The sequence below is a fragment of the Mastigoproctus giganteus genome, chromosome 14 (assembly GCF_048544385.1).
Source record: "Mastigoproctus giganteus isolate SK-2022 chromosome 14, ASM4854438v1, whole genome shotgun sequence".
In the NCBI taxonomy this organism is placed as follows: Eukaryota; Metazoa; Arthropoda; class Arachnida; order Uropygi; family Thelyphonidae; genus Mastigoproctus; species Mastigoproctus giganteus.
Window position 1 is genome coordinate 118,068,714 of NC_143588.1, and position 25,508 is coordinate 118,094,221.

Genomic DNA, 25,508 nt, shown 5'->3' on the forward strand with positions numbered 1-25,508 from the left:
GGTACATCCAATAGTAGCAGTAAGGGCTCTGGAAGGTAGCTTTTATAATCTTTTTGAAAAATTTCAAATGGCTTGTAAAGTGTTTTTCAAACAGCATTCAACAGAAGAATACTCTAATGAGACTATGCATCCCTCCCAAGGAAATGCTTGCAGTAACAACAAATAAGTGAAATGTAAATTTCTTTTAATTTGGAAATTCTCTTGTAATATGAGAGGCATTCAGCAGGCAAGTTATTTCAACCCACATAATCTGTAGGGGAATAACTGCTGAGTAACAAATAACTAGAGTGGGAAAATTAAAAAAAAAAAAACTACAATCAATGAAAATTTGAAACTATTTTTGTGCTGATTTTAATAACTTGATTAGGTATAGGATGAAATTAATTTTTTTTTACATTTTCATAAAAAGACAAAAAAAAAAAAAAAAAAAAAAGTCATTTCAATTTAATTCAACTCTGTTAATAAGAATCATAAAAGTGAAGAAAGTCAGTATTTTGAAAAATTTGTTCAGCTTCCAAAGAAATCTTGCTGATAGGGCATTTGTACAGAGTTTCCTGTAAATTGCTGTATTGTTAGGGAGAGACGGCCACAAACTTAGGTGGTGTAATACCACGGTAAGAAGGATACAGAGTAGTGGTGCAGGAGTTTGATGAAAAAGAGCTTGCGAGTGATAATGCTAATGGAGGAATACCTTGGTTTGCAGCTAGTGTTTTAATGTCTGATTAAATGCCATTCTAAATTCCAGCTTATCACCTTCAGACTTTTTCACAGCTGGAATTAGATGAAAAATGTTTAATCTTCCCGTCAAGTTTCATATTTTTAAATAATTTTAAAATTTCTCTGTCAATGCCCTCTTGTATGGATTTATATCTACCATCTTTAACAAGTCTCATCTGAGTTGGCATTACTTCCCGGTTTTTCTTATCTCCTGTGCTACTTTCTTCCAGTTGTGATTCTCGATCTGGAATACTGAATTCCATCTCATCTTCCTCAATAACTTTCAACTAGAATTGAAGACTGTCGGCATATATATATACTTTTTTGTTGCATCTTGGCCCAATTTTTTTTTTTCAAAGATTTCACAAAAAAATCTCTGAGATTTTGCTATTTTCCTTGTATGAGTTGACCTGAAAAGAAAGACGTAAAGAATAACTTCATTAGTTAACCAAAACTAAGCATATCACTGGTAGCCAATACACACACAGACACGAAAAATATCATGCTATTTTCAACAGCAATAATCTCCATAAAAAATTTAAATTTTGAACAAACCTAATTACGTATATAGTCCTTAAGTATATTTTGAGTATTATTGAGAATTTTTATGTTATAGTTGAGATTCCAGGTTATTTCAGTTTTCCGAATGTGTGATTTTTTAACTAATGCTGTTTCTCAAATGACTGATTCAAGTTTTGTTGTTTGTGGATGTGTTAAAGTAATTTTTTCATTTCAGGTACCTTGTGAGTGGATTAACTTTTAACAGAACTGCACTGCATTTATAGACTAGGGAAAACAACAATAGGAAAAATTTTTAAAAAGTGTGCTTTACATTGTGGGACAACATGAAGGAGAAGCCACCTCACAAACCAACCTAAGAACATTTGCGAGAAACAAGACAAGGTTTTTAATAAATCCACACATTTCCTGAACTGTATTGATACAGCTGATGAGAAACACATGCGACTGTGTAAATTTCCTGGCAGTGGATTGATGAACATGAACTACAAAAATTTCTTTCTATAGTTCTAATGGCAGTGATTGATTAAAATAATCACTTTAAGTATGTGCACAGGGACTTATGGAAAAGACTGACTCTTCTGGTTTTAAAAACTTTTTTTTTTTTTTCAATAAATTGTTGTTTAAAAGGCAATTAAATGTACCCCCACCATATCCATCAAATGAAAGGAGCCATCAATTTTCCATTTGTGCCAATTATGAAGCATTTTCTTTTTCAGATAACCTGATGTGACAAAAAAAAAAAAAAAAAAAAAAAAAAAAAAAAAAGAAGGGGCTTCAATTACTGCTTGTATGGGACTCAGAGATTTGTAGAGGGTGCTTTTGGGATTCTCAGTAATAAATGTAGAAATTTTCATAGGCCCTTGAATTTATCCAAAAATTTTCTCAATATACAGTATTGTAAAAGTCATTTTTCACAATTTAGTGCAAGAAAGAGATGGCTCACAGAGTGACAATCCACAAGGGTATCTTTTCACTACACAAGTGTTTCTGGATGTGGCTGCAGTTCCACCTAGTAGAGCATCAAAAAATGAGAGGATACATGACAGTTTTATAGACTATTCTGTCAATCCTGGAGGGGCAGTTCTATGGCAGAACATCAAAATGAGCTTTAAAAAGACACTCTTTTGGCTATTAAACTATGCAGAATTATTATGAAAGCATTATATTTTTCATAATTTATAGAGGCAACTTCCGCTAATACGACAAATTGAGCTCAAATCACTGCAAGAAAAAATTAGAAAACATTGAGTGAATGAACATACAAAGAACCCCTAAACATACAAGTATGTTCAGTATTCTTTGTACACTCATTCATTCTCTGTTTGCTTTTAATTTTTCTCTCTACTAGTTTTAAAAAGATATCCATTGCTGATTATATTTTATCGTATCTGTATAAGACTACTATGATGGATACTATGATGCAGTCACAAAAGAACTGGATGCAGGGAATAACTTTGATATTATATATTTGGATCTTAGAAAGGCTTTTGATACTAGTACACATGGAAGACTGCTGCACAAATTGGAGCAGTGTGGCATTGGAGGCAAATTGCTGCTATGGATAAAGGGATGGTTGAGGGGAAGAAGACAGAGAGTGGTAATCAATGGACACTGCTCATCGTGGACTAATGTTATTAGTGGAGTCACTCAGGGTTCAGTGTTGGGTCCATTATTGTTTTCTGTATTTATAAATGATATTGATGATGGTATATCAAGCTTAATGTCTAAGTTTGCAGATCATACAAAGGTTGGCAGGGTTGTTAAGGACACTACTGACACTATGCTGGAAAGGTTGAGCAGATGGGCTGAGAGGTGGCAAATGAAGTTTAACATTTACAAATGTAAAGTACTACATATGGGAAACAGCAACCCCAGAGCAACGTATCAACTCTATGTTACTACACTAACAGTAGTAGAGAATGAAAAGGACCTGGGGGTAATTGTGCAAGCAGATATGAAGTTCTCTGAGCAGTGTAGACGGGCTGCAAGAGTAACTCATGGTGTCATATCAATGATATACAGGAATTTTTCTAGCAGGGATAAGGAGGTGATTATTCCCTTGTATAAGGCAATGGTCAGGCCACACCTTGAGTACTGTATACAGGTCTGGAGGCCTCATTTCAAGAAGGATGTAGAGCTGCTGGAACGAGTACAGAGAAGGGCAACAAGATTAGTGAATGGAACAAAGGGTTGCTCTTACGAAGAAAGGCTTAAGTTTTGCAAATTACAGTGTCTGGAGACTAGGCACCGGCGAGGTGATCTGATAGAGGTGTATAAAGCTTTGAATGGTTTGAGCATGGTCAATGCTGATGGGATTCTTCCTCTTGCTCAGAATAATCACCTGAGAGGGCATAAATTCAGATTGTGGAAAGACAGATGTAGGATAGATGTGTGGAAATTTGCCTTTAGCCAGCGGGTAGTTGGTTGGTGGAACAGACTTCCATCCCTTGTTGTGGAAGTTGATAGCCTAAATAAATTTAAGGCTCAACTGGACAGGTATTTTGAACGAATGGAAGTGGGTTTTTTTTTTTTTTTTTGGCTGATGCTGCATAAGCTTGCTTTCTTGCATCATATGCCTCTACTAATGCTAATGCTAAGACATGTTATGATTAATAAATATTTCGAAAACAGAGTTTTTTGAAATAAGAATGAACAGTTTAACACAGCATTACACAATTCAGTGTTCGAAGAGGCAGATCAGTATAGATTCACACTACACTGTTGGAATTTTTATACACTAAATATGATTTAATAAATGACAGAGCTACACTGGCTCAATAAGTTGTATATTACTTATCATTAACTATGAAATGAGGAATCACACCTATGATATCCTGCAGAACACTTCAATACTTATTCTCTCTATAGTTATAATGAGTATAAAATATTTTAAATGAATTCTAATCACTCGATGACAAAACTAATGATCTAATGCACTAAGAATCAGGGTCCAAGAATCCCCAATCCGACCCCAAATAACTCAAACCATCAACCAAAATGACCGAGTGAATGAAAACATTAAGTCCGTACTTAAAAAAAAAAAAAAAACTAAAATAATTTTAAAAAATTTACTTTCCTCAAGCTGACTAGAGTCATGACTCTTGGTGCAAGTGAAGCAGAAGTGTGGTAAGCAAGAAAGGAAGCCATGTATTGCTTTATTCTCGTATCGAGTGTACGTGTGGATCCTTCATATGAGGAGTCAGTCCTCATACTAAAGTTGCAGCCAAAGCTATTGGCTACAACTTATCCCCTCTTTGTTCCCACCTCTGTCAAAACTAGATGGTTCTATTGTCACTTCAGCCAAAAATAAAGCTGACTTGCTAGCATCCTATTTTTCTATAACTTGTGTATTGATGATCTTCATAAACCTCCTCCCACCATTCCCAGTTGTTGTTGTTGTTATTTGGTTTTTAGGAGCATTAGCAACCAAGGCCATATTGCTCCGGGGATATGCGGTGGTCATTCCCTGACCTTTCTGCATCCTCCGTTTTTGGTAGTAACGGGCTCGAACCCCGGTTTAATCAAGAAGCATGTGCTATGCACTGCTGCTCCTGTCCACCTGGCTACGCAGGTGCCACCATTCCCAGTAAACTCCATTCAATGCCTCCTGTGGGTTTCCATCAAAAGGATGTCAGAAGGATTTTGATGCCAAGAAAGTTCCAGGTTCTGATGGTATTTCTCCATTTGTTCTCAAAACCTGTGCACCTGAACTTACTCCTTGTATTGCCTTTTTTCACTTTCTTATTCCAAAGGTGTTTTTCTTTCTTGGAAATTTTCTCACATCCAGCTAGTTCCTACAAAGGGTGACAAATTCCATCCATCCAATTATTGTTCCATTGCACTTACTTCTACTTTTCTAAAGTAATAAAGACATCTATTAACCAACAACTCTTAACTTCTAGATAGTTATATCTAGAAACTTTCCAATTGATCAATGATCGCCAGTATGGATTCCGTCAGTGTCAATACGCTGGTGATATTCTAGCTTATGTTACCCATCTATGGATAAATTCAATGGAAAAGTTTGGTGAAACTCAAGCAGTTGCTCTTGACATTTCAAAGGCTTTTGATCGTGTTTGGCATAAAGGTCTTCTAACTAAGCTTCCATCCTATGGTTTGCCAACTGTTTTTTGTAATTGGATATCCAGTTTTCTTACTGACTGCTCACTTTGGGTTATGGTAGATGGCTCTCTGTCTTCTAACTTCTCCAATAATGCTGATGTTCCCCAAGGTTCAGTTCTTTCTCCCACTCTTTTCCTCTTGTATATTAATGACCTTTTTTCATTGACCAGAAATAATATCCATAGTTTTGCTGATGACGGCACATTGAATTCCTTTCCAGTTTGAGAAACCGTGCCCTGCTCAAACAGCTTCAACTGCTCAAATATCCACAACCAATTCCTTAAAAGCTGATCTTCAGGCAATTCTCCAGTGGGGCAAAGATAACTTAGTTGATTTCAATCCTTCTAAAACTCAGTCCTGTCTTATATCTCACAAACAGAATTCTTCTGCTCCTATGCTTATCTTCAATGACACTCTGATTTCTACGCAAGATCATATATCTCTATTGGGGATTACCCTGACTTGTAATCTCCCTTGGCATTAAGGCTTCCTTTCACAAACTAAGTCAACATCACAATGTTGTACTTAAATTTATTCATTTTTAAAACTGCAGCTCCTCTCATTCTTTCTGGAATAACATCGATGACTTGTGCTGTGCTGAGAGGAATTCATGTCGGCATCAGCATTCCCAGTGATGTGTGCAAACAGAGATATGGAAACATTGCTTCCATTTTACCATGTCCATATCAATTTTTGGCTAAGGTAAAGAAAGCCAACACAAGAACCACGGGAACTTTGGTAAACTTACCAGGCAAACTGGTTTCCCGTAGTTTCTCCCTGCATTCTCGGTTAACAGATGGTGAGTGTTATCGGTAGTGGCAGCAGAAGTCAATAATAATGCACTGATTAGTGTTTTATCATTACTAAAAGCAGATTATTGGAGTTCATGAATGGGCTGAAATTTACTTAGGGATACACCCTCCAGACTGCCTCAGTCTTAGGGTGTTTATCCCCCTTCCCGCTGTTTTAACCCAATAGGAAAATGACTTCTACTGCCACTATCAATAACAAGCACCATCTGTAGAAGTCATTTTCCTATTTTAAAACAGCAGGAAGGGGGGGCCAAACACCCTAAGACTCTGGCAGTCTGAGGGTGTATCCATAAGAAAATTTCAGCCACGAAGGCATTACACTCACGAACTCCAATAATCTGCTTTTAATAATGAGAAAAAACTAATTAATGCATCGTTATCGACTTCTACTGCCACTACTGATAACATGCATCATCTGTTTTACCGAGAATGCAGGGAGAAACTGCGGTAGTGGCAAAGGAGTTTGCCAAGTAAGTTTATCAAGGTTTCTCGTGTGGCTTTCTTTACCTTCGCCCAAGTTTTTTGTATTAAACTATAAAGTACTTTAGAAGTAATATAGCAGGTGAATGGGTTAGTTTAATTTTTTTTGTTGATCATCAATAATATAAATGAAAGATCGGCTAAAGTAAAGAAAGCCAACACGAGAACAACAAGAAACGTCTGATAACTTACGCGGAAAATTAGTTTTCTGACACCGGACTTTAGCACTGCTTGCTCAGTAAACAGGCGGCAGGTGTTATCGGTCTGGAGACGAAATCGAGTAGGATATATTGATTGACAGGGAGGCGTGGCAAACGATGAAATGATTGGTAGTGGGCACGACAGACGACAAGCTACTGTGTGGTCATTGGTTGGCATCATAATGTGTATTTATGAGTAAAGAACAGTGCATAATAGTTTTGTGATGAACGGTAAACAGGTAATAGTAGCGATGAATCTTTTAAAGAAATTTGTAAGGAAATTTGTAAGAAATTTGTAAGGAAAATAAAACGGTTGATTTTTTGATGAAAACTAAATTAATAAAAGTTTCATTCTGTTCATTTTTATGTTCTTCATTGTTTTTTTCTCATTATTAAAAGCAGATTTTTGGAGTTCGTGAGTGTTTTTACTATACTGTTGATTTAGGTTTGGTTAGAAAAAAAGGAAGTTTCCTTTATTTTTTGTTATATTTCGTAATCTGACCTTAAAAATAAAAGTACAGTAATAAAAAATTAATATTTTGTTAATAAACAATTTATGCACTGTCCACCCATAATTCTACAGAAAAAGGTTATGTTACCCCCTCCATTTCGGAAGGGGTTCAAGCTCCCATGGGATTCAAGTGGACCTTTTTTCACCATTATAGAAAGCATTCATTAGGTAGTGCTTCTGAGCACTACTAAACCGATGTTATCATGTGTTGTGTTTGTGCACCGATCAGCACATCATTTGCCACACCTACCTGTCAATCAATATATCGTTCTCAACTTTTCTCCAGACCGATAAAACCTACCGTCTGTTTACCGAGCGAGCAGCGCTAAAGTGCAGTATTGGGAAACTAATTTTCCGTGTAAGTTATCCAATGTTTCTCGTCGTTCTCGCATTGGCTTTCTTTAGCTTTGCTGAAAGATCACATTTATAACTTTAAAATGAACTTTTAAAAAGCAACTTCCCAAATGTTTATAATATGATGATGTATTAAAATTTTTCATTAATTTTTTTGTAAAAATATTACTATCCATATTGAAAATTTATTATTTCATGTTCGTAGCTAATTATTTTCACTTTTTTTTTTTTCTGAAATCATTTACAAGCATTATACCATTTGCAGGAAATCTGCTTAACAAACAGAAGTTGATAACCCCATGCACAGCATGGGTTTTAATATAAACATTCACATTTTATAATTTAGGAAAATATCGTTTCTCACAACACTCCCATGGATCTACTTCCAGAAGCTCCATGGGAATGTGATAAAGGAAAACAATTTTACTTGCATGTTTATTGTAATTATTCTGTAAAAATATACCTGTAATACTTGATGATTACTTTTGCAGCTATATTTCTTTCGTAATTTATGTAGTACAGTATAAATTCAACGATTCATTAATATTTCATTATTATTATTTATATATATATATATATTTTTTTTTTCATCATTACTTATGAAACCTAAGCAGTCCATATTCTAAAATTTCAGTTTTAATACAGTGCTTCATATTCAAAAGTAATCAGCCTACTTTAGTTACAACAGTCCGATTTCCAGTAAAAGCCATTAGCTGAACAATTTTAATATCTTCTGACTGAACAGATATTTAAAAACTATACTGGCTACCCGAAACAAACCGTGCCTTCTAAGTTTAATATCATCTACTTTTGAAATGATGTTAGATGAAGAATTAAGACATATTTAAACAGAGATTTTTTTTATTTATTTTATATATATATATTTTTTCCCCCCTTGCGTTCTGTTTGGAGTCAGCCACTCCAGACTTATTTTTATTTATTTAAATTTTTTTTTTAATTATTATTTATTTAAATTTTTTTTAAATTATTATTTATTTTTTTTTTCCATTTTTTTATTTATTTATTTTCTATATTGTCTGTCCTCTGGAATGGGTCCCCCAGAGGATCCTGGCAACATCAGGTGGGTCAGAGTCTCTTTTGAGACAGTACGTGTATTATTGGGACTGGCCCACCTTCCCGTGGTGTAGACGAGTACCCAGAATCATCTTTCCAGGTGGCTGATGCTTCTGGGTAGCCAAGCGGCCAGACACAACAACAGAACACACACACAAACCTACATCACACACATATCTGGCCCATTTTTAGTGATACTGTTCTTTACAGAGATACGAGATGGACTTGAACAGACGTTCCAGGTGCTGTCCTTTACAAAAACACACGTCCACATGTCCATGAGACATCCTTTATTAGTAGTGTTTTTGCTTAATACAATTTAATACTAAATTAGAACATTATTTGGGCACAGTAATATATTCCATTAATTGTTAAATTATAACAGTTGACTTAAACTGTAACACAAAGTATTAATCAAATTAACAACTGCCCTACGAATTTGTGTCTGTGCTGCCTCTGTAAATGAAGATCCACCCAAAATGTCAGCCAGAATTGCTGATCCTGTTTGCACAATTTCTTGATTGATTATCCTTGCAATAGGTCCTACATGTGGAATCAAAAAATGAATAGTTCTTATAATCATCAAGCACATTCTATTATTCAGCAATACTGTTGTTGGAAACTCTATAGCAATGTGAACAGTAGTAGTGTTGTAATACCACTGAAAGAAGAACCTTAACTGACTCATGATTCGGTAGATGAATGAATAGGTAGCCAAAAAGGTTCCTTATATATGCATGATTAATATCATTTTGAAAAATAAAAAAATTAATTTGAAACTTATATTTGCTTAATATCATAATATACAAAATACTTTATAATAAATATTTTAATAGTAAATTTTAAAAAAATGTTTAAAATATTTATTCGTTATTCTATTTTTTTTTAAAATTGAAATTTTTTTTCAGAGTTGGGAAAGAATCGATTTTTAATAAAAGAAAAAAAATATATATATCTATATATATTAGCTGATATATATTAGCAAACTCTATATATCAGCTTAAAATGTATTTTTCTTTGATGGACTTTAATACATTTGTAGTACTGTACAGTACTTAATATCGCTATTAACTGTTTAGGAAATTTTCATTTCCTAAACAGTTAATAGTGATAACTGAAATGAATAGTTTTGTAAATAAATACCTGTGCTACTTGTTTTTGAATATTTTTTATTATTTATTCATTTATATATTTATTTTACATTATTTTTTCAAGAAAACTACTATAACTGCTCATGTTAATATAACACCTTCATAAAGTTTATTAGTTATTTTTATGAATTCATTTTCCAAACCAAATAGTTGAATTTGGCCAATGTTCTAAATGGAATTCTTTCAAAACATATACCACTGCAACAGTGGTAACAGAAAAATTTCGTTCGCTTCTCTTTTTTTTTGCCTAGTTAATAAGCTTATATTCACTATAAACATGAAATATCATATTCATAACCATAGTGGTTTTACTGTAAATATGAATTGTTCCATAAAAAAAATCAGACAAACACACCAGGAAGGTTTGCGAGGGGTGGTCTCATTGAAAGAAGGTGGATTATACACTACTCCACAAAATTAACAGAACATGGAGGAAACATAATGGCATGGTGGTGTACTATAGAATAACAATGAAATGAGGGGACAGCAAGAAACTTCACAAAGGTATAAGCGATATTTATAGGGGTTGTATAAGAATTAACAAAAATGTTGCATTACAGAAGTCAATAAAAGTTACAGTTGTTGGAAACTACAATAGCAACATGAAAATATGGTCACATAACATGAGTTTGTTATATGGTTTTTTAGGAGCATTAGCGACTAAGGCCCTGTTTCTCCGGGGATATGCGGTGGTCATTCCCTGACCTTTCCGCATCCTCCATATTTGGTGGTCACGGGCTCGAACCCCAGTCTAATCAAGAAGCGTGTGCTACGCACTGCCGCTCCTGCCCACCTGGCTATGGAGGCGCCTCATAACATGAGTATGGCATATGATCCCTTCCATTGGCTGAACAGGCATGAGAGCAGTGAACCATGCTTGACATAAGGATGTCTATAAGATTCTGTGGCAACAAATCCCATTCTTCCACCAGCATACACCTTAGCTCACAAAGTGACCGAAAAGTTGTACACAAAATTTGATTGACAAGGCTCTCATCATGTACTCCCTCCTATTGTGTCAGGCCAGAATTGCAGACACTCATATTTAATCCTAACTCATGACTTTTTTTCAAAATTGACCTGTACTTGTTAAGTAAGTCAGCAGATTTCCTACTCTTAATGTCATTAGTGCCAATGTGTACAACAGTATCACCTTTTGTGCCCTTAAAAGATGATATCTACTCCACAACGTCATCTACTTTTGCCCCTGGCAGACATACACTGGTCCTATTCGATCTATTCTTGTTGCAGAACATATTTCCCATTTCCCTGACAATATTGCCCCAAAAAAACTAGCTCCTGTGGGACCTGCACATTCTGACTTGAAGATTGCTGCTATGTTGCCTGATGCACAAGAGTGAGCTCTGGTGCTGAGAGCTTGATGGGCCCCCATTTTAATTAATTCAAGGGAATCTACCCTATCCTCCAAACTCTCATAGATGCCCATCAGAACGCTGGATTAGCGCCTAATTTCTTCACACTCTCTGCACCTAACACACACACAAACATCCTCCTTGGCTAGATCATGTCCTGTTCCAGAATGTTCCTCAAACATTTCACAAGTTGCACATTTGACCTAACAAAGATAAAATGTTAATGAAGATTAGCACTAGCTGTGGCACTCTTATAATAAGCAATTCTTGATGGATTTTTATTGATATTTATTAATACAGCATTAATTTTTTTCTGATTTGCTCTTGCTTTTGTTTGACATCAATTCTTCCTTGCTTTTGTTAATTAAGGGTTGTTTGTCTAAAATTCACCATATACCACAGATGTCCATGTGAATCTAACACATCTTCAAAAACTTTGCTACCTACTATTATAACGATTCAGCCCAGTGACAGAGCAATGTTAATTATGTTGAGTCTCTTGAAAGAAGAACTTTAGCAGATACCTCTTTACTTATGTTAACAGTGGAAGAGAATGAACGCTGTATGACCACCACCCAAAAAGGCAAAGGCACAACCAAATGCTGTCAAGGTGATGCTGTTAAGTTTTTGGGATCAGCATGGTGTAATATTACCTTCAAACAGGCTGTACTGTGGCAGCAAAGAATTATCCAACCTCCTCATATAGCTATGTGCTGCTGTAAAAAAAAAAAAACCTTCCAAAAGTGTGCACCTGCTCCAAAATAATGTCCCTGCGCATTGCTGGCATGCTGCAGTGAGGTGTGCCAATGAATGTGGGGTTAAAATATTGCCGCATCCTTATTCTCCTGACCTTGCCCCTCAGATTTCTTTCTCTTTCCTGCCATGAAGCCCTTTATTCATGGAAAACAATTTTCCATGAAGAAATTACAGCTATCCAGTTATATCAAGAGAGGCATCAAAAAGGTCAGCACACATCATTAGTCATAATTATGAAAGTATCCTTGGTTACAGGTAATGTTCCTAACCAAACTGACTCAATATTGCACTGGACAATGGTGTCAACAATGGGTGCAGTGCCTTAGATTCTATGTGCTTCTTAAAGAAGAGCATAACCCTGACCTCCCATACCCCTTTTTCATGTCCTTTCTGAACACACCGCACTCTCCATATTCAAACTCCATGTCTCTTATATCTGTGGTACAAGTTCTCCAATATTACTACAATGTCTGAGTTTGATGACTTAATCAGAAACAAATTTATCAGATTTTTTTTTTTTTTTTTTGCTATACTCGTAGCAGAAGCACCTCAGCACTGCCTTCATAGCATCAGCATACATTCCCCCCTTCTGTTTAAGTATCCCATCCCTCTAAATGGAGCGTCTTCTCTTAATGCACACACCATGCTTTGAAATTCTACCTCATGAGCACACATTATCACATGATCACATTCTGTGATCATGTACTCCCTCCCTCTTGTCTTTGCCTAACAAATTAAACTGATGAAAAGTCACAAATTAATTTTAATTTGTGACTTTTCATCAGCATTACCCTGTACTTATCACGTAATTTTTTATTATTATTATTAGCTATATGGTGCAAGGGAGCCTGAGGCTTATGCTGCACCAGCCAAAAAAAATTCCCGCATACCCTGAGAGGTTTAGTTTTTTTTTTTTAGGAGCATTAGCAAACTAAGGCCATATTGCTCGGGGGATATGCGGTGGTCATTCCCTGACCTTTCCACATTCTCCGTATTTGGTGGTGACGGGCTCGAACCCCGGTCTAATCAAGAAGCGTGTGCTACACACTGCTGCTCCTTCCCACCTGGCTACGGAGGTGCCACCCTGAGAGAGAGTGTATGTATATAATAAATAAAAAAATTAAAATAATGACAAATATTTAAAAATGGATCTGGCATAAGCATAAATTGAGTAGCACAAATAGCTATTCACAAAACTTCTCATTTAGTGTTTCCTAAACAGTTAATAGTGATATTAAGTACTACAAATGAATTATCCATCAAAGAAAAATACATTTTAAGCTGATATATATATATATTTTTTTAATAAAAGTCAGTTCTTTCCTAACTCTGAAAGAAAATTTCAATTTTTAGAAAAATAGAATAATGAATAAATATATTACATTTTTTTAAAAAATTTACTGTTAAAATATTTATTATAAAGTATTTTGTATATTATGATATTTAGCAAATATAATTTTAAAATTATTTTTTTTTTTATTTTTCAAAATGATATTAATCATGCATATATAAGGAATCTTTTTGGCTACCCATTCATTCAACTACCAAATCATGAGTCAGTTAGGATTCTTCTTTCGGTGGTATTACAACACTACTACTGTTCACATTGCTATAGAGTTTCCAACAACAGTATTGCTGAATAATAGAATGTGCTTGATGATTAAAAAATGTTCTAATTTATTATTAAATTGTACTAAGCAAAAACCCTAATAATCTCATGTTTGTTTTGAGTAGCCAGTATAGTTTTTAATTATTTATTTATTAGTTTGACTTTTCTGTTCAGTCAGAAGATTCAAAAATTGTTCAGCTTTTACTGGAAATCGCACAGGAAATTTTACTCAACTTTTACTGGAAATCGGACTGTTGTAATTCAAGTAGGCCGATTACTTTTGGATATGAAGCACTGTTTTAAGTGCTTCATATCCAAAATTATAATCGATTACCTTACAAATACTTATATATATTGAGAATAATAATTTTATTAGAAGAGAAATACGAAAATTAGATGTAATCTGCAGTCTACCGATCTACCTTATAATGTCCAGACAATCTGCCATTATGCCCAACAAGAGAAGTCGCTGTGTATATTTTCTTTTTGAAACTTCTAATTTATAAGATCGCATTTTAAAATCTCCAACAAATAACACCCTGTCTTCGGGAAATGTATACTTTGCATCTGAGATATGAAAAATATACGTAGTAAATAAATAATTTTTAAGATACACAATTCGTTATATGATATGAGACTGAAAATAATAAACACTACCTGCCTACCTCTGTTTTAAGAAAAAGATTTTTCCAACCATTTAGTTTGTCGATACAAGTTACCAAGTTCAGAACAACAGAAAATAAAATTCGAGTAATTATTATGTATATGTGAAGTACACGTTCTGTTAATTAACTGCTACATTCTGTGACAAGTGATGGCGAACTGAAAGGTATCATGTGCTTGCAGCACAGAGTAGTAAGGCGCTGATCAATTCACTGATTGCTTGCAGTAGCAATCAGGATAAAAATAAGAATTAAAATTAGAATAAGAATTAAAATAGGAATAAGAATTGAAATTAGAATAGGATTTGGAATAAGAATTACTATGTACTGTATATGTGAACTACGCGTTCTGTTTACTGCTAACTTCTATGAAAGCTAATGGTGAACTGAAAGGTATGACAGGCACATATATTACTACTGTGTGCCTCTAAGGCGCTTACCAATTCACTGATTGGTTACTAATTTTAGAAATAGAAACCAGTTGAAATAGGAATCAGAATAAAAATAAGAATCGGAAATAAAATTAAAATAAGAATAGAATGGCCTTGGACAATTAACCTAGCCAAATGTAATTGCGATCCAGTATGTTATTATTATTATTATTAGCCATATGGTGCAAGGAGGCCTGAGGCTTATGCTGCACCAGCCAAAAAAAAATTTCTGAGTTACCCAGAGAGACAGAGAGAGAAGCAGAACACAGACGGACGCGCTTGCGGCTATTACCGTTGGTAGAATCGTCGTTCTTTCCATATCGGGTGGAAAAGACCTGAGTTCGAATCCCATCGACCAAAAGGGGAATTTTTATGGTCTTTTTCCCAACTTGGCTTAGTTAGTCGGTCTCGGGAGAGGACAGCATGGTGAACTCGGGTTTTTCGTCCAGTAAACCGACCTTTCAATACACGCAATTTACAGACGAAATATACACGGAACAATATGGTCTAAATCTCTGATTCAAGTAAAACCAACAGCAAGCGTACAGAGACGTTTTTCCTGTTTGGTGCGAGGTGGGATTTAAACTTGTTGTGGCCCTAAGCTATAACATGTATGAGGCCTTTCTCTCTGACAGTTTACCTGTGACAATAATAAAAACGGATTTTTTAAGTTGGAGCGAGGTCCTAAGATGTAGCATGTTTAGCTTATATGGAAATCCGGCGCTGCTTTGGTGGCCAGTAGCTGACTGAGAGGTCTCATGTGTGCTTAGGAGAGAGCCAGATTTCGGCAGGAGTTTACCAATTTTAGGAATTTACTGCTAGGTTGCTAATTCTTGAATCAGTAACCAGTTCTATGAGTAACAGTTAAACAATTAAAATGATTGACATCTCTATTGCGAAAACTGAGACTGTCAGTCATTCTAATTCTTTGTTTTCCTATACCAGACGGTTACTGATTCTCTACAAAAAGAATTAATTCTTGAAATAAATTTCAACATTGTTGAATCAGTTCTTGAAATAGAGAATCAGTTTTTAATTAATAAATTAATTAAAAATCAAAATTATTTCTTGTATTAGTTGAATTCTTGAATCAGTATTGTTACTGATTCTTCATTTCAAGAATTAATATAGAATTGAAATAGAGAATAATTCCCATTTTCAGAATTCTTCAGTTCTTGAAATAAAGAATTCTTAAATTCTTTAAAGACAAGAGTTGTTGATTAAAAATAAAAATGTTGATTTAAAAACAGAAATGTCGATTTTTATTTACAAGTTGAAAAATGATTACAAATTGCAATCTGTGTAATTATTATGTGGAACAATTCCTGGAAAGTGCAAAAAAAAAAGGGGGGGGGGCACATGTTACATTTGAATTAAAGCAAAATCTCTGTCGGAAAATAATAATAATTAAAGAATTAGAAAATAATTGACATTTTGATTTCGAAAATTGATATTGCCATTCGTTCTAATTATAATTATTTAACTTTAATCCTTATTCCAATTTCAATTCTCATTCTTATTCCAATTTCAATTCTCATTCTTATTTTAATTCTTATTCCAATTCCTTTTCTAAGTTTAATTCTATTCCAATTCCTATTATAATTTTATTCTTATTCCAGTTCCTATTCTAATTTAAATTCTTATTCAATTCCTATTCTTATTTTAATTCTTAATATTTCTGATTCCTACTCTAATTGGTTACTGACACTATTGTAGCAACCAATCAGTGAATTGGTAATCTCCTCCCTTTTTTTGGAAGCGCATATGATTCTTTTGAGTTCGCCATCAGCGAGGAGGGTAGTATTAAATTAGAACGGGTATTTCACATAACATAATGATTACTCGATTTTTATTTTCTGTTGTAACCATAATACGTAATTCTAAATTTGGTAACTTGTGGACAAACTAAATAGTTAGAAAAAAATCTTTTTCTAAAAACAGATATTTTCAGTCTCACCTACAAATAGGTAAACACTAGTGGCTAAGTCAATGTCATATCAAGAATTGTGTATCTTCAAAATTATTTATTTACTACTTGTATTTTTCATATATCAGATGCAAAGTATACATTTCCTGAAGACAAAGTGTTATTTTTTTGGAGATTTTAAAAATGCGATCTTCCAAAATAGAAGTTTCAAAGAGAAAATTGTTAACTCTTGTTGGGTATATTGTCCGGACATTATAAGGTGATCTACCTTATTATAAGGTGGCCTGCATATTACAGTTTATTTTCGTATTTCTCTTCTAATAAAACTGTTATTCTCGGTTGCCAGGAATATATGATAAGTATTTGTACTATTGCGCTACCACTCCTGACAGAAATTATTAAAATACAAATTCCTTTCGGTAATTTATGTAATACACGATAAATAAGATGATGCATGTATATTTCTATTTATTTATTAATACATATGAAATACAGCAATTTTTCTAGCAGGGATAAGGAGGTGATTATCCCCTTGTATAAGGCAATGGTCAGGCCACACCTTGAGTACTGTATACAGGTCTCGAGGCCTCATTTTAAGATGGATGTGGAGCTGTAGGAACGAGTACAGAGAAGGGCAACAAGATTAGTGAATGGAACAAAGGGTTGCTCTTACGAAGAAAGACTTTAGTTTTGCAAATTACAGTGTCTGGAGACTAGGCACTTGCGAGGTGATCTGATTGAGGTGTATAAAGCCTTGAATGGTTTGAGCATGCTCAGTGCTGATTTGATTCTCCCTCTTGCTCAGAATAATCGCCTGAGAGGGCATAAATTCAAATTGAGGAAAGGCGGTTGTAGGACAGATATGTGGAAGTTTGCCTTTAGCCAGCAGACGATTGATTGCTAGAACAAACTTCCATCTGTCGTTGTAGAAGTTGATAGATTCAAGGCAGAACTTGACAAACATTTGGAGCAAGGGGATGGGTGAAATAAGGGATTTTTTTTTTTTTTTTTTTGGCTGATGCTATATAAGCTTTCTTTCTTGCATCATGTGCCCTTGCTAATGCTAACATGCATGAAATGAAACAGTCAATATTCCGAATTTTCAGTTGCTTCATATCCAAAAGTAATTGACCTGCAAAAGTCCGATTTACAGTAAAAGCCATTAGTTGAACAGGGGCTCACGTCTGGTGAGTATGGGCTCAGCACACCCAGGGTCCTGAGCTGGATGTCATCATTCTTCTCTTTCTTGGTGATTCCTTTCTACTCCTCTCTCTCTCCCAGGGTAACTCTGGAAATTTTTTTTTTTTTTTTTTTGGCTGGTGCAGCATACGCCTCAGGCTTTCTTGCACCATATGGCTAATAATAATAATAATTTTTGCATCTTCTGACTGAACAGACAAGTCAAACAAATAATAACTATACTGGCTACTCAAAACCAACTGTGCCCTCTAAGTTTTATTATTATCTACTTTTGAAATGAGGTTAGATGAATAATTACAGATAGTACATTCAATATGAGACATCCTTCTATTATTAGGGTTTTTGCTTAGTACAGTTTTAATACAGTACTAAATTAGAACATTATTTGGGCGGTTGATATTAGTAATATATTCCATTGATTAATATTTACATGATAACATTAGGTGCTGGCTGCTTTTGTTTTTCCAGCTGAGATTATCATAGTTCTCGATTTTCACTGAGCATAACGGGAAAGTTAATTTTATTTATTTATTTATTTATTTTTAAATTATAGCAGAGCGAGAGCATGTAAAACAGGTGCATCAAGGTTACTTTTCACTGGGCCGTTTCTTTCATATCATTAGTATGCAGTGGAAGGCAAATGAGTAACCCCAAAGTGCCTGTGGTTTTTTTTTCTTTCCCTGCTTTTGTTTTTATGCCCTTGGTCCAAACACTAGATACCATGTGTAGTGTATGTAAATAGTGGTTGATGAAATACTCTTTACAATAACTACATACTATAAAATTAAATTAAAATTGTAAATAGCCCTTGTAAGGAGAAATTAAAACAGTGTACTGGAGCTTTTGATGATTATATGCTATCTTTACCAACATTATCAAGTGGCAAATTCTTAAATAAGAACTACTGTACTCAACCTAGCTGGTGCATGATGGGAACATGCAAATGAAATCCTGCAGAAATAACTTGCCATAAAATTGTAAAAGATGCAATTTCTGGAGTCTTGAAAACTAGGAAAGTTGGCTGGTGTGTACTGGCATCAGTATTAAGAAAGGAACTAAACCTGTGTTGAGCAGATTGATAAATAAAATAGTGTTTTTAAAGGAAAAGAAATTCTGATGTAACTTAAGGAATGGAATGAAGAGAGTAGCAAATAAAATGGTAGTTAGACCTGCTTGGAGTTGATATGAGTTTCCTTAGAAATTCTAACAGAGCAAAATGATAGGATCCTCTTTGTTGAAATAAGATTAACAAAATTGTTAATAGAACTTTTCGTTAATAGAACTCTTAAGTAGAACTTTTCAAAAAGCAGCAAAAGAGAATTCAGATTATTGGAATCCATAGCTGCCGTCATATCAAAGGTAATTATCTGAAAATTATATTCTGACTTCCAAGATTGAGATTATGGAAAATTATGTTTTAAAGTATTTATTCCAGACCAGTTACAGTGCTGCTCTTATAAGTTATAATGAGTGTGATGTGGTCTGCTGAGAAAATAAATACTTTAAAAGATGCTTTTTAGTAACTCAAGCTCACAGAAGAAAGAGAAGGATCTGAAGCTGGAAGAGGAGTTTTGATTTTAGTGATAGGGAACACTTTTATAATTCAACCACTAGAAAAGGAAGCCAATATTCAGAAGGATTTATATTAAATATAATACTAATACATTAAAATCTGGTTATTCTTGTGGAATATAAAGAGCTTATACTGGAGTTCGTAGAAATGTTGAAATAAGTGTCCAATGTCAGGTGTAAAATCCAAATCTGGTGTTGTCTTCTAACAAACAGGGAAGGATGCATAATGGCTGTGTATGTGTTACATTCTTACCATTTGTTAACCAGAAAAGAAAGCCTGTGCTGCTAATGCTCTGAGGAAGACGACAACAGCCAGAAAATGAACAGAAAAGCTGTAAACTGATTAAAAGGATATGCAAAATTGAAAATAATATAATGATTGGCAGAAATCAGTAGGTGGCTTGCATAAGTAGACTTTAATAATTTCTTATTTTATTTTATTATTATTATTATTTTTTTTTTGACAGTGTGCGGCAAAAGCCTTGTGAATGGAACGAAGGGTTGCTCTTACAAAGAAAGGCTTAAGTTTTGCAGATTACAGTGTCTAGAGACTAGGCACCTGCGAAGTGATCTGATTGAGGTGTATAAAGCCTTGAATGGTTTGATCATGCTCAGTGCTGATGGGATTCTTCCTCTTGCTCAGAAAAATCGCCTGAGAGGGCATAAATTCAAATTGAGAAAAGACAGTTGTTTGTAGGATAGATGTGCAGAAGTTTGCCTTTAGCCAGCAGGTAGTTGATCGGTGGAACAGACTTCCATCTTTTGTTGTGGAAGTTGATAGCCTAAATAAATTTAAGGCTGAGCTGGACAGGTATTTGGAATGAACGGAGGGGTGAAATGGGAGTGGATTTTTTTTTTTTTTTTTTTTTTGGCTGATGCTACATAAGCTTGCTTTCTTCCATCATATGCTTCTACTAATGCTAATTCTATATACTGGTAAACTGTAGAACAGAGCTCCTGTTCACAAACATATAGTTAATTAATGATTCATCTCTAACAGAGTCTCTCCACTCGCTTTCTCATAGACATACTGTTTCTGCTGCATGCCTCTTCTACAGATACTTCAATGGGCACTGTTCTTCTGAATTGGCTTCTATAATTCCCGCTCTCTCTTTCAAAACAGTCCGAACACATGCCGCCAACATCCATTTACTGTCCAACTTCAAACTCACAGAACCAACTTTTCATCTTCCTCGTTTATTCATTCAACTGCCGGTAACCTTCCTTCATACGTATTTCCTGAAAATTACAGTCTACAGAAGTTCAAATCCAGTGTCAACAAATATTTTCTTTCATCTTCTCAACCTCCAACCCAAGCACAGTACTAAATACTATAGGTTCTAATACCTCTCATGTTTGGGGTTTACATAAAAAAAAAATATAGATATAGTAGCATGTTTTAATCCTGTTGTGCTAATATTTTTCCTTATAAATTGGGCTTTGGTCATGATCTTGTGGAATTCTGATAAAAAGTAATCACATGGACATACATACATAATATGTATTTGGTTATTGGTAAAATGACCATGTCCAGGGTGAATGGGATATGAAATTTAGATGTTCTCAGTATTAATAGTGGCAAATGATGCAAGAAAACAAGCTTATACAGCATCAGCAAAAAAAACCCTTCCTATTTCACCTATCCATCCCCTCCAATAGTTTGGTTTGTTCTTCCTTGAATTTATTCAAAGTATTGACTTCCACAACAACAGATGGAAGTTTGTTCCTGCAATCAACTAATGGGTGGTTGATTGCTGGAATAAGAATAGATGTGCTGATAGCAAAGTTCTACACATCTATTCTGCAACCATCAATACTCAATTTGAATTTTTGCTCCCTTATATGCATAGTCTGAGCAAGAGAAAGAATCCCATCAGCATTGAGTTTACCCATGCCATTCAAAGCCTTAAACACCTCAGTCATATCACCTCAGCAGGTGCCTTGATTGAGGTGTGATCATGGATGTAGATCACAAATTTTTATTTGGCATGTGATATTTTGATTCATAGTTTTGAAAAAATGTTTCTTCTAAGTTAACATGAAGTACTCTCAGTTATTGATTAACCCAGTAGTTTGACCATTAGCTGAGAAAAGTTGTCTTAACAATCACAGTCACAGTAATTGTCATGGAAGGTTTATTCAACGATCAGCAAGAAAAATAATGCATTATATGCTACAGTTCAGAGGATGCATAAGTTTTCTATGACTTTATGGGGTTTTCAGCAGCCCATACATGTAGAGGTATGCCCAAAAGGTAATTATGCAGCAAATTTCAAAATTAAGACTAACCGAACTAACATAGAACTAATTTGAACACAAGAGATCAACTGACTGCACTGTCATTTGAAAATTATAGTCAGATTATCTATCAGACATGAGTTTGACAGAAGCACAACATTACATTCATCTACATTTACTGGAGAGTTACTACTGGGATACTCTGTATTCTACTTGTTCAGGCACCTAGTTTTAAAAAAAAAGTTTTTTTTTGTGGGTTTCTTGGTATTTCTTTTGTTGGTATTCTTTTGTTGGTATTTCTTTTCTTGGTATTCTTTACCTTTCACCACATCCCCCCAAGAAGACTCTGATACAAATTATAGAAGATAATATAGGGATTTCCACTTGTTTGGACTGTCAGTTTTATCTGTCATGAAATTGTTAATTCAAGCTTGTACATTATGGTGATGTGTAGGAGTTGCCACCTTGCTGGAAGAAATGTCTTTGGCATTATGCATTTTCTTAAGAGACAATAGGAATACATTCATACTATCAGCACTTGAGGAGTTGCAGTGCAAATGAATAACTTCCTTTCAAGGAGTATGATTACCTTTATTTGTATGTGGTGCTACCGATGTGATATCTGTTTCAGCAGTTAGTACTGTATCTGATATTTCTAGTTTAATTATATAACAGCTAGCTAATTTAATTATGTAATTAAGTATGTAACTCAAAGGTATTAAAATTTCTGTATTCATTGTTTTTTAAATAAATTAAAATTATAAAATCTGATATCAAATTTAAGTTATTGATTGCATTATAAATGAAAATGATATTGTCTTTGTTGTTCATGAAAAGATAAAGAAATATTGAAAAACAGCAGAATTTATAATTAGTACTATGTATGATTTTTTTTTTATGATCTAATGACGATGATGATTTTAATAACTCTTTTGTATTTAATTTTATGGCCTGATTGTGAAATTTTTATTTATTTTTTTCTTCTATAGCTACTTGATTGGGGAAGTTGCTACTCTGAGGTTATCTGTGATGCTGATAATAAGCTAAAGACATACAAAAAAAGCATTAAAATACCTGGAAAAATTTTGTTATTGCAGCATAACACAAACTATAGACTCAGGAAATGCATATTTCTGGTTATTGGTTTACTCTTAATGCTGAACTAAAGTACATATTGAAAATATTTAGATTGCCGAGTGTCAGTTTTCTACAATATCATGCCTAGTCATTAACCATCTGCAGCAAAAACCAAAAATGGTGAAATCAAAATCACCTTGCTTTTTATGATATCAGGTTTCAGTTGCCTTACTTTAGATTTTGCTTTACTTTAGTATTTTATCTTTTGAAATGGCATTGCTGCCATTGATATCACAAAAAAAACAATCAAGAGTGCACACAAGGGAGCAGTTGTTCATGTGTGAGCTGTGTGGTAAGATATTTTCAAAGTCAAATCATCTTGAAATACACAAAGAGATTCATTCCAAGGAAAAACTATTTCAGTGTGAAATCTGTGGCAAGGCTTATATGAGATTAGATGATCTTAAAAGACACATGAGAATTCATAGCAAACCTTATTCATGTGAACTATGTGGGAATACATTTTCACAGTCGAGTCATCTTAAATCACATATGAAAACTCACACTAAAGAAAGGCCTTTTTCATGTGAAGTATGTGGAAAGACATTTTCACGTTCAGGAAATCTTAAGAGGCATAAAATATTTCACACTGATGAGAAACCTTTTCCATGTGAAATATGTGGCAAGAAATTTTGTCTTTCAGACGATCTCAAAAGTCATATAAGAATTCACACAAATGAGAAACCTTTTCAGTGTGAAATATGCGGTAAAGATTTTTCCCGCTCGAGCCACCTCAAAACACACATACGAATTCACACTGAAGAGAAACCTTTTTCATGTGAAATTTGCACCAGGTTATTTTCAGCCTTGGGGTATCTTCAAACACACAGAAGAATTCACACTAATGAAAAACCATTTTTGTGTGAAATATGTGGAAGAGCATTCTCACAACCATCAAATCTGAAGAGGCATAAAATAATTCACACTAATGAGAAGCCTTTTTCTTGTGAAATATGTGGAAAGACATTTTCCAACTCTGGAAATCTAAAAAGGCATAAAATAATTAGCACAGATGAGAAACCTTTCTCATGTGAAATATGTGGGAAACAGTTTTGTCTTTTAGGAGATCTCAAAATGCATAAGAATTCACATAGATGAACAACATTTTTTCAGTGTAAATGTTACACTTTGAAATTCACACTGAAAACATGCATCCCTTTTAAGTTTCCATTTAAAGGATGGAACCTTAAAAGACATAATTCACCAAAAGAGTAACAGCCATGTGAAATGTAGCTCATATCATACTCATGTAACCTTAAAGCGATGCATAAACCTTTTTTTATTTAATATGAAGCAGTTTATATTTGAAAACAGATACATTTCAGGATTTATTTCTGGCCTACATGGATAGGCTTTACAAATTAATATTTTTCGCATAGAATGAAATGTGTTTGAACCATATAAGGTGCATAGTTTTACTTTTCAGGGTCATTCTCCACTTTACTCAGATTCAGAGGAACATCAAAAACTTTCACAAATTTAAATAAGTCAAATTTGGTGCATAATAGTAGTTAAGTAAAGTAGATTATCTTTTTATCATTATTATTGTAGTAGTACTATTTATTGTAACCTGTCTATCTGTGTATCTGTTCTTCGGTGGCTGCAAGACTCTCGTCTAAATCCACCTTGTAATTTTGTCTATAATACACTCTGCATAGAGGCCTGAATGTATGTTGTGTAGGGTACACGTTAGTGTGTGTGTTCAGGCCACTTTGCCACCAGGAAGCAACAAACACACAGGCAGCTACTTCCCGGTGCCCATCCCTGTCATGCCGAGCCGGACCTGGGTGTACTTTAGATCTTCCTGTGCAAATTAGCACTAATATTCCACACCCACCTGAGGTAGTGCTATACAGATGGGCACCAGAATGCCTGCAAAAAAATTAAAAAAAAAACAAAAAAAAAAAAAAACCAAATAATAAAAAAAAAAAATAAATAAATAAATAAATTTTCTCCCCATCCTGGTTTGGCCAAGACAAATAAATAAAAAATAAATTATTCCCCCATCCTGGCATAACCAAGACAGTGGGAAAAAAAGTGCGCAGTATTTATGAACTGTAAGTAACTATAGACAAGGCCCTCCTTTTCTTAAACACCAAACTAGCAAAATTTTGAAAGACCTAAAAAGCTTCCTTATTATCTACACATTTACTCTCATGCCCTCTGACAAGGTGTGGTATAAACTGCAGCCATTATCAACCTGCTGCAGGATGGAAGCCTCCTCAATGATTCACATTGATGGAAATGGACGCCATACTCTGCCACACTGGTCCAGTGCAGGTTGGCAGATCGACCGTATTTAGCAGTCACAGGCTTGAACCCTGGTCTACTTAAAAAGCCTGTGCTACTGCACTCCCACTCCTGACCACTCGGCTATGGTATAGCAAGCATTATATTCCTCCTGTAGTTGTCATAAATGGGACAATCAAACATGACATGATCCCATGTTGCAGGCAGTCAGTAAACATCTACAATAAGGTTGGTCTACTAACCCAAAATAAAACAATTTTTGATTTAGTGACCCATATCCAGTCATTAAAAATGATGTCTCTATATGGATAAAACCACTTTTTATCTTTAACATTATAATTAAATTTCACATTGGGAATAAAAGTCCTAGTAACTTCTCTAGTAAGACTTGTTTCCCATCGTTGTTGCCA

At 34.5% G+C, this 25,508-nt stretch overlaps 1 protein-coding gene and 1 long non-coding RNA gene across 2 annotated transcripts; both read left to right on the forward strand.

Annotated features, from left to right (window-relative positions):
- Positions 1–16,541: 16,541 nt before the first annotated feature.
- LOC150075669 (uncharacterized) lies at positions 16,542–22,894 on the forward strand. Its single transcript, XR_016547904.1, has 2 exons — positions 16,542–16,741; positions 22,701–22,894. It is a non-coding gene; the product is annotated as an uncharacterized LOC150075669 (long non-coding RNA).
- Positions 22,895–23,061: 167 nt separating this feature from the next.
- LOC150075670 (uncharacterized) lies at positions 23,062–23,946 on the forward strand. Its single transcript, XM_090388613.1, has one exon. It carries the CDS (start codon positions 23,125–23,127, stop codon positions 23,944–23,946), a length of 822 nt encoding a protein of 273 aa, XP_090244739.1. The 5' UTR covers positions 23,062–23,124.
- Positions 23,947–25,508: the final 1,562 nt, after the last annotated feature.

What these genes read in the sequence shown, in the direction of transcription:
- LOC150075670 (XM_090388613.1), top strand. Translation starts at nt 23,125, where the DNA reads ATGTGTGAGCTGTGTGGTAAGATATTTTCAAAGTCAAATCATCTTGAA.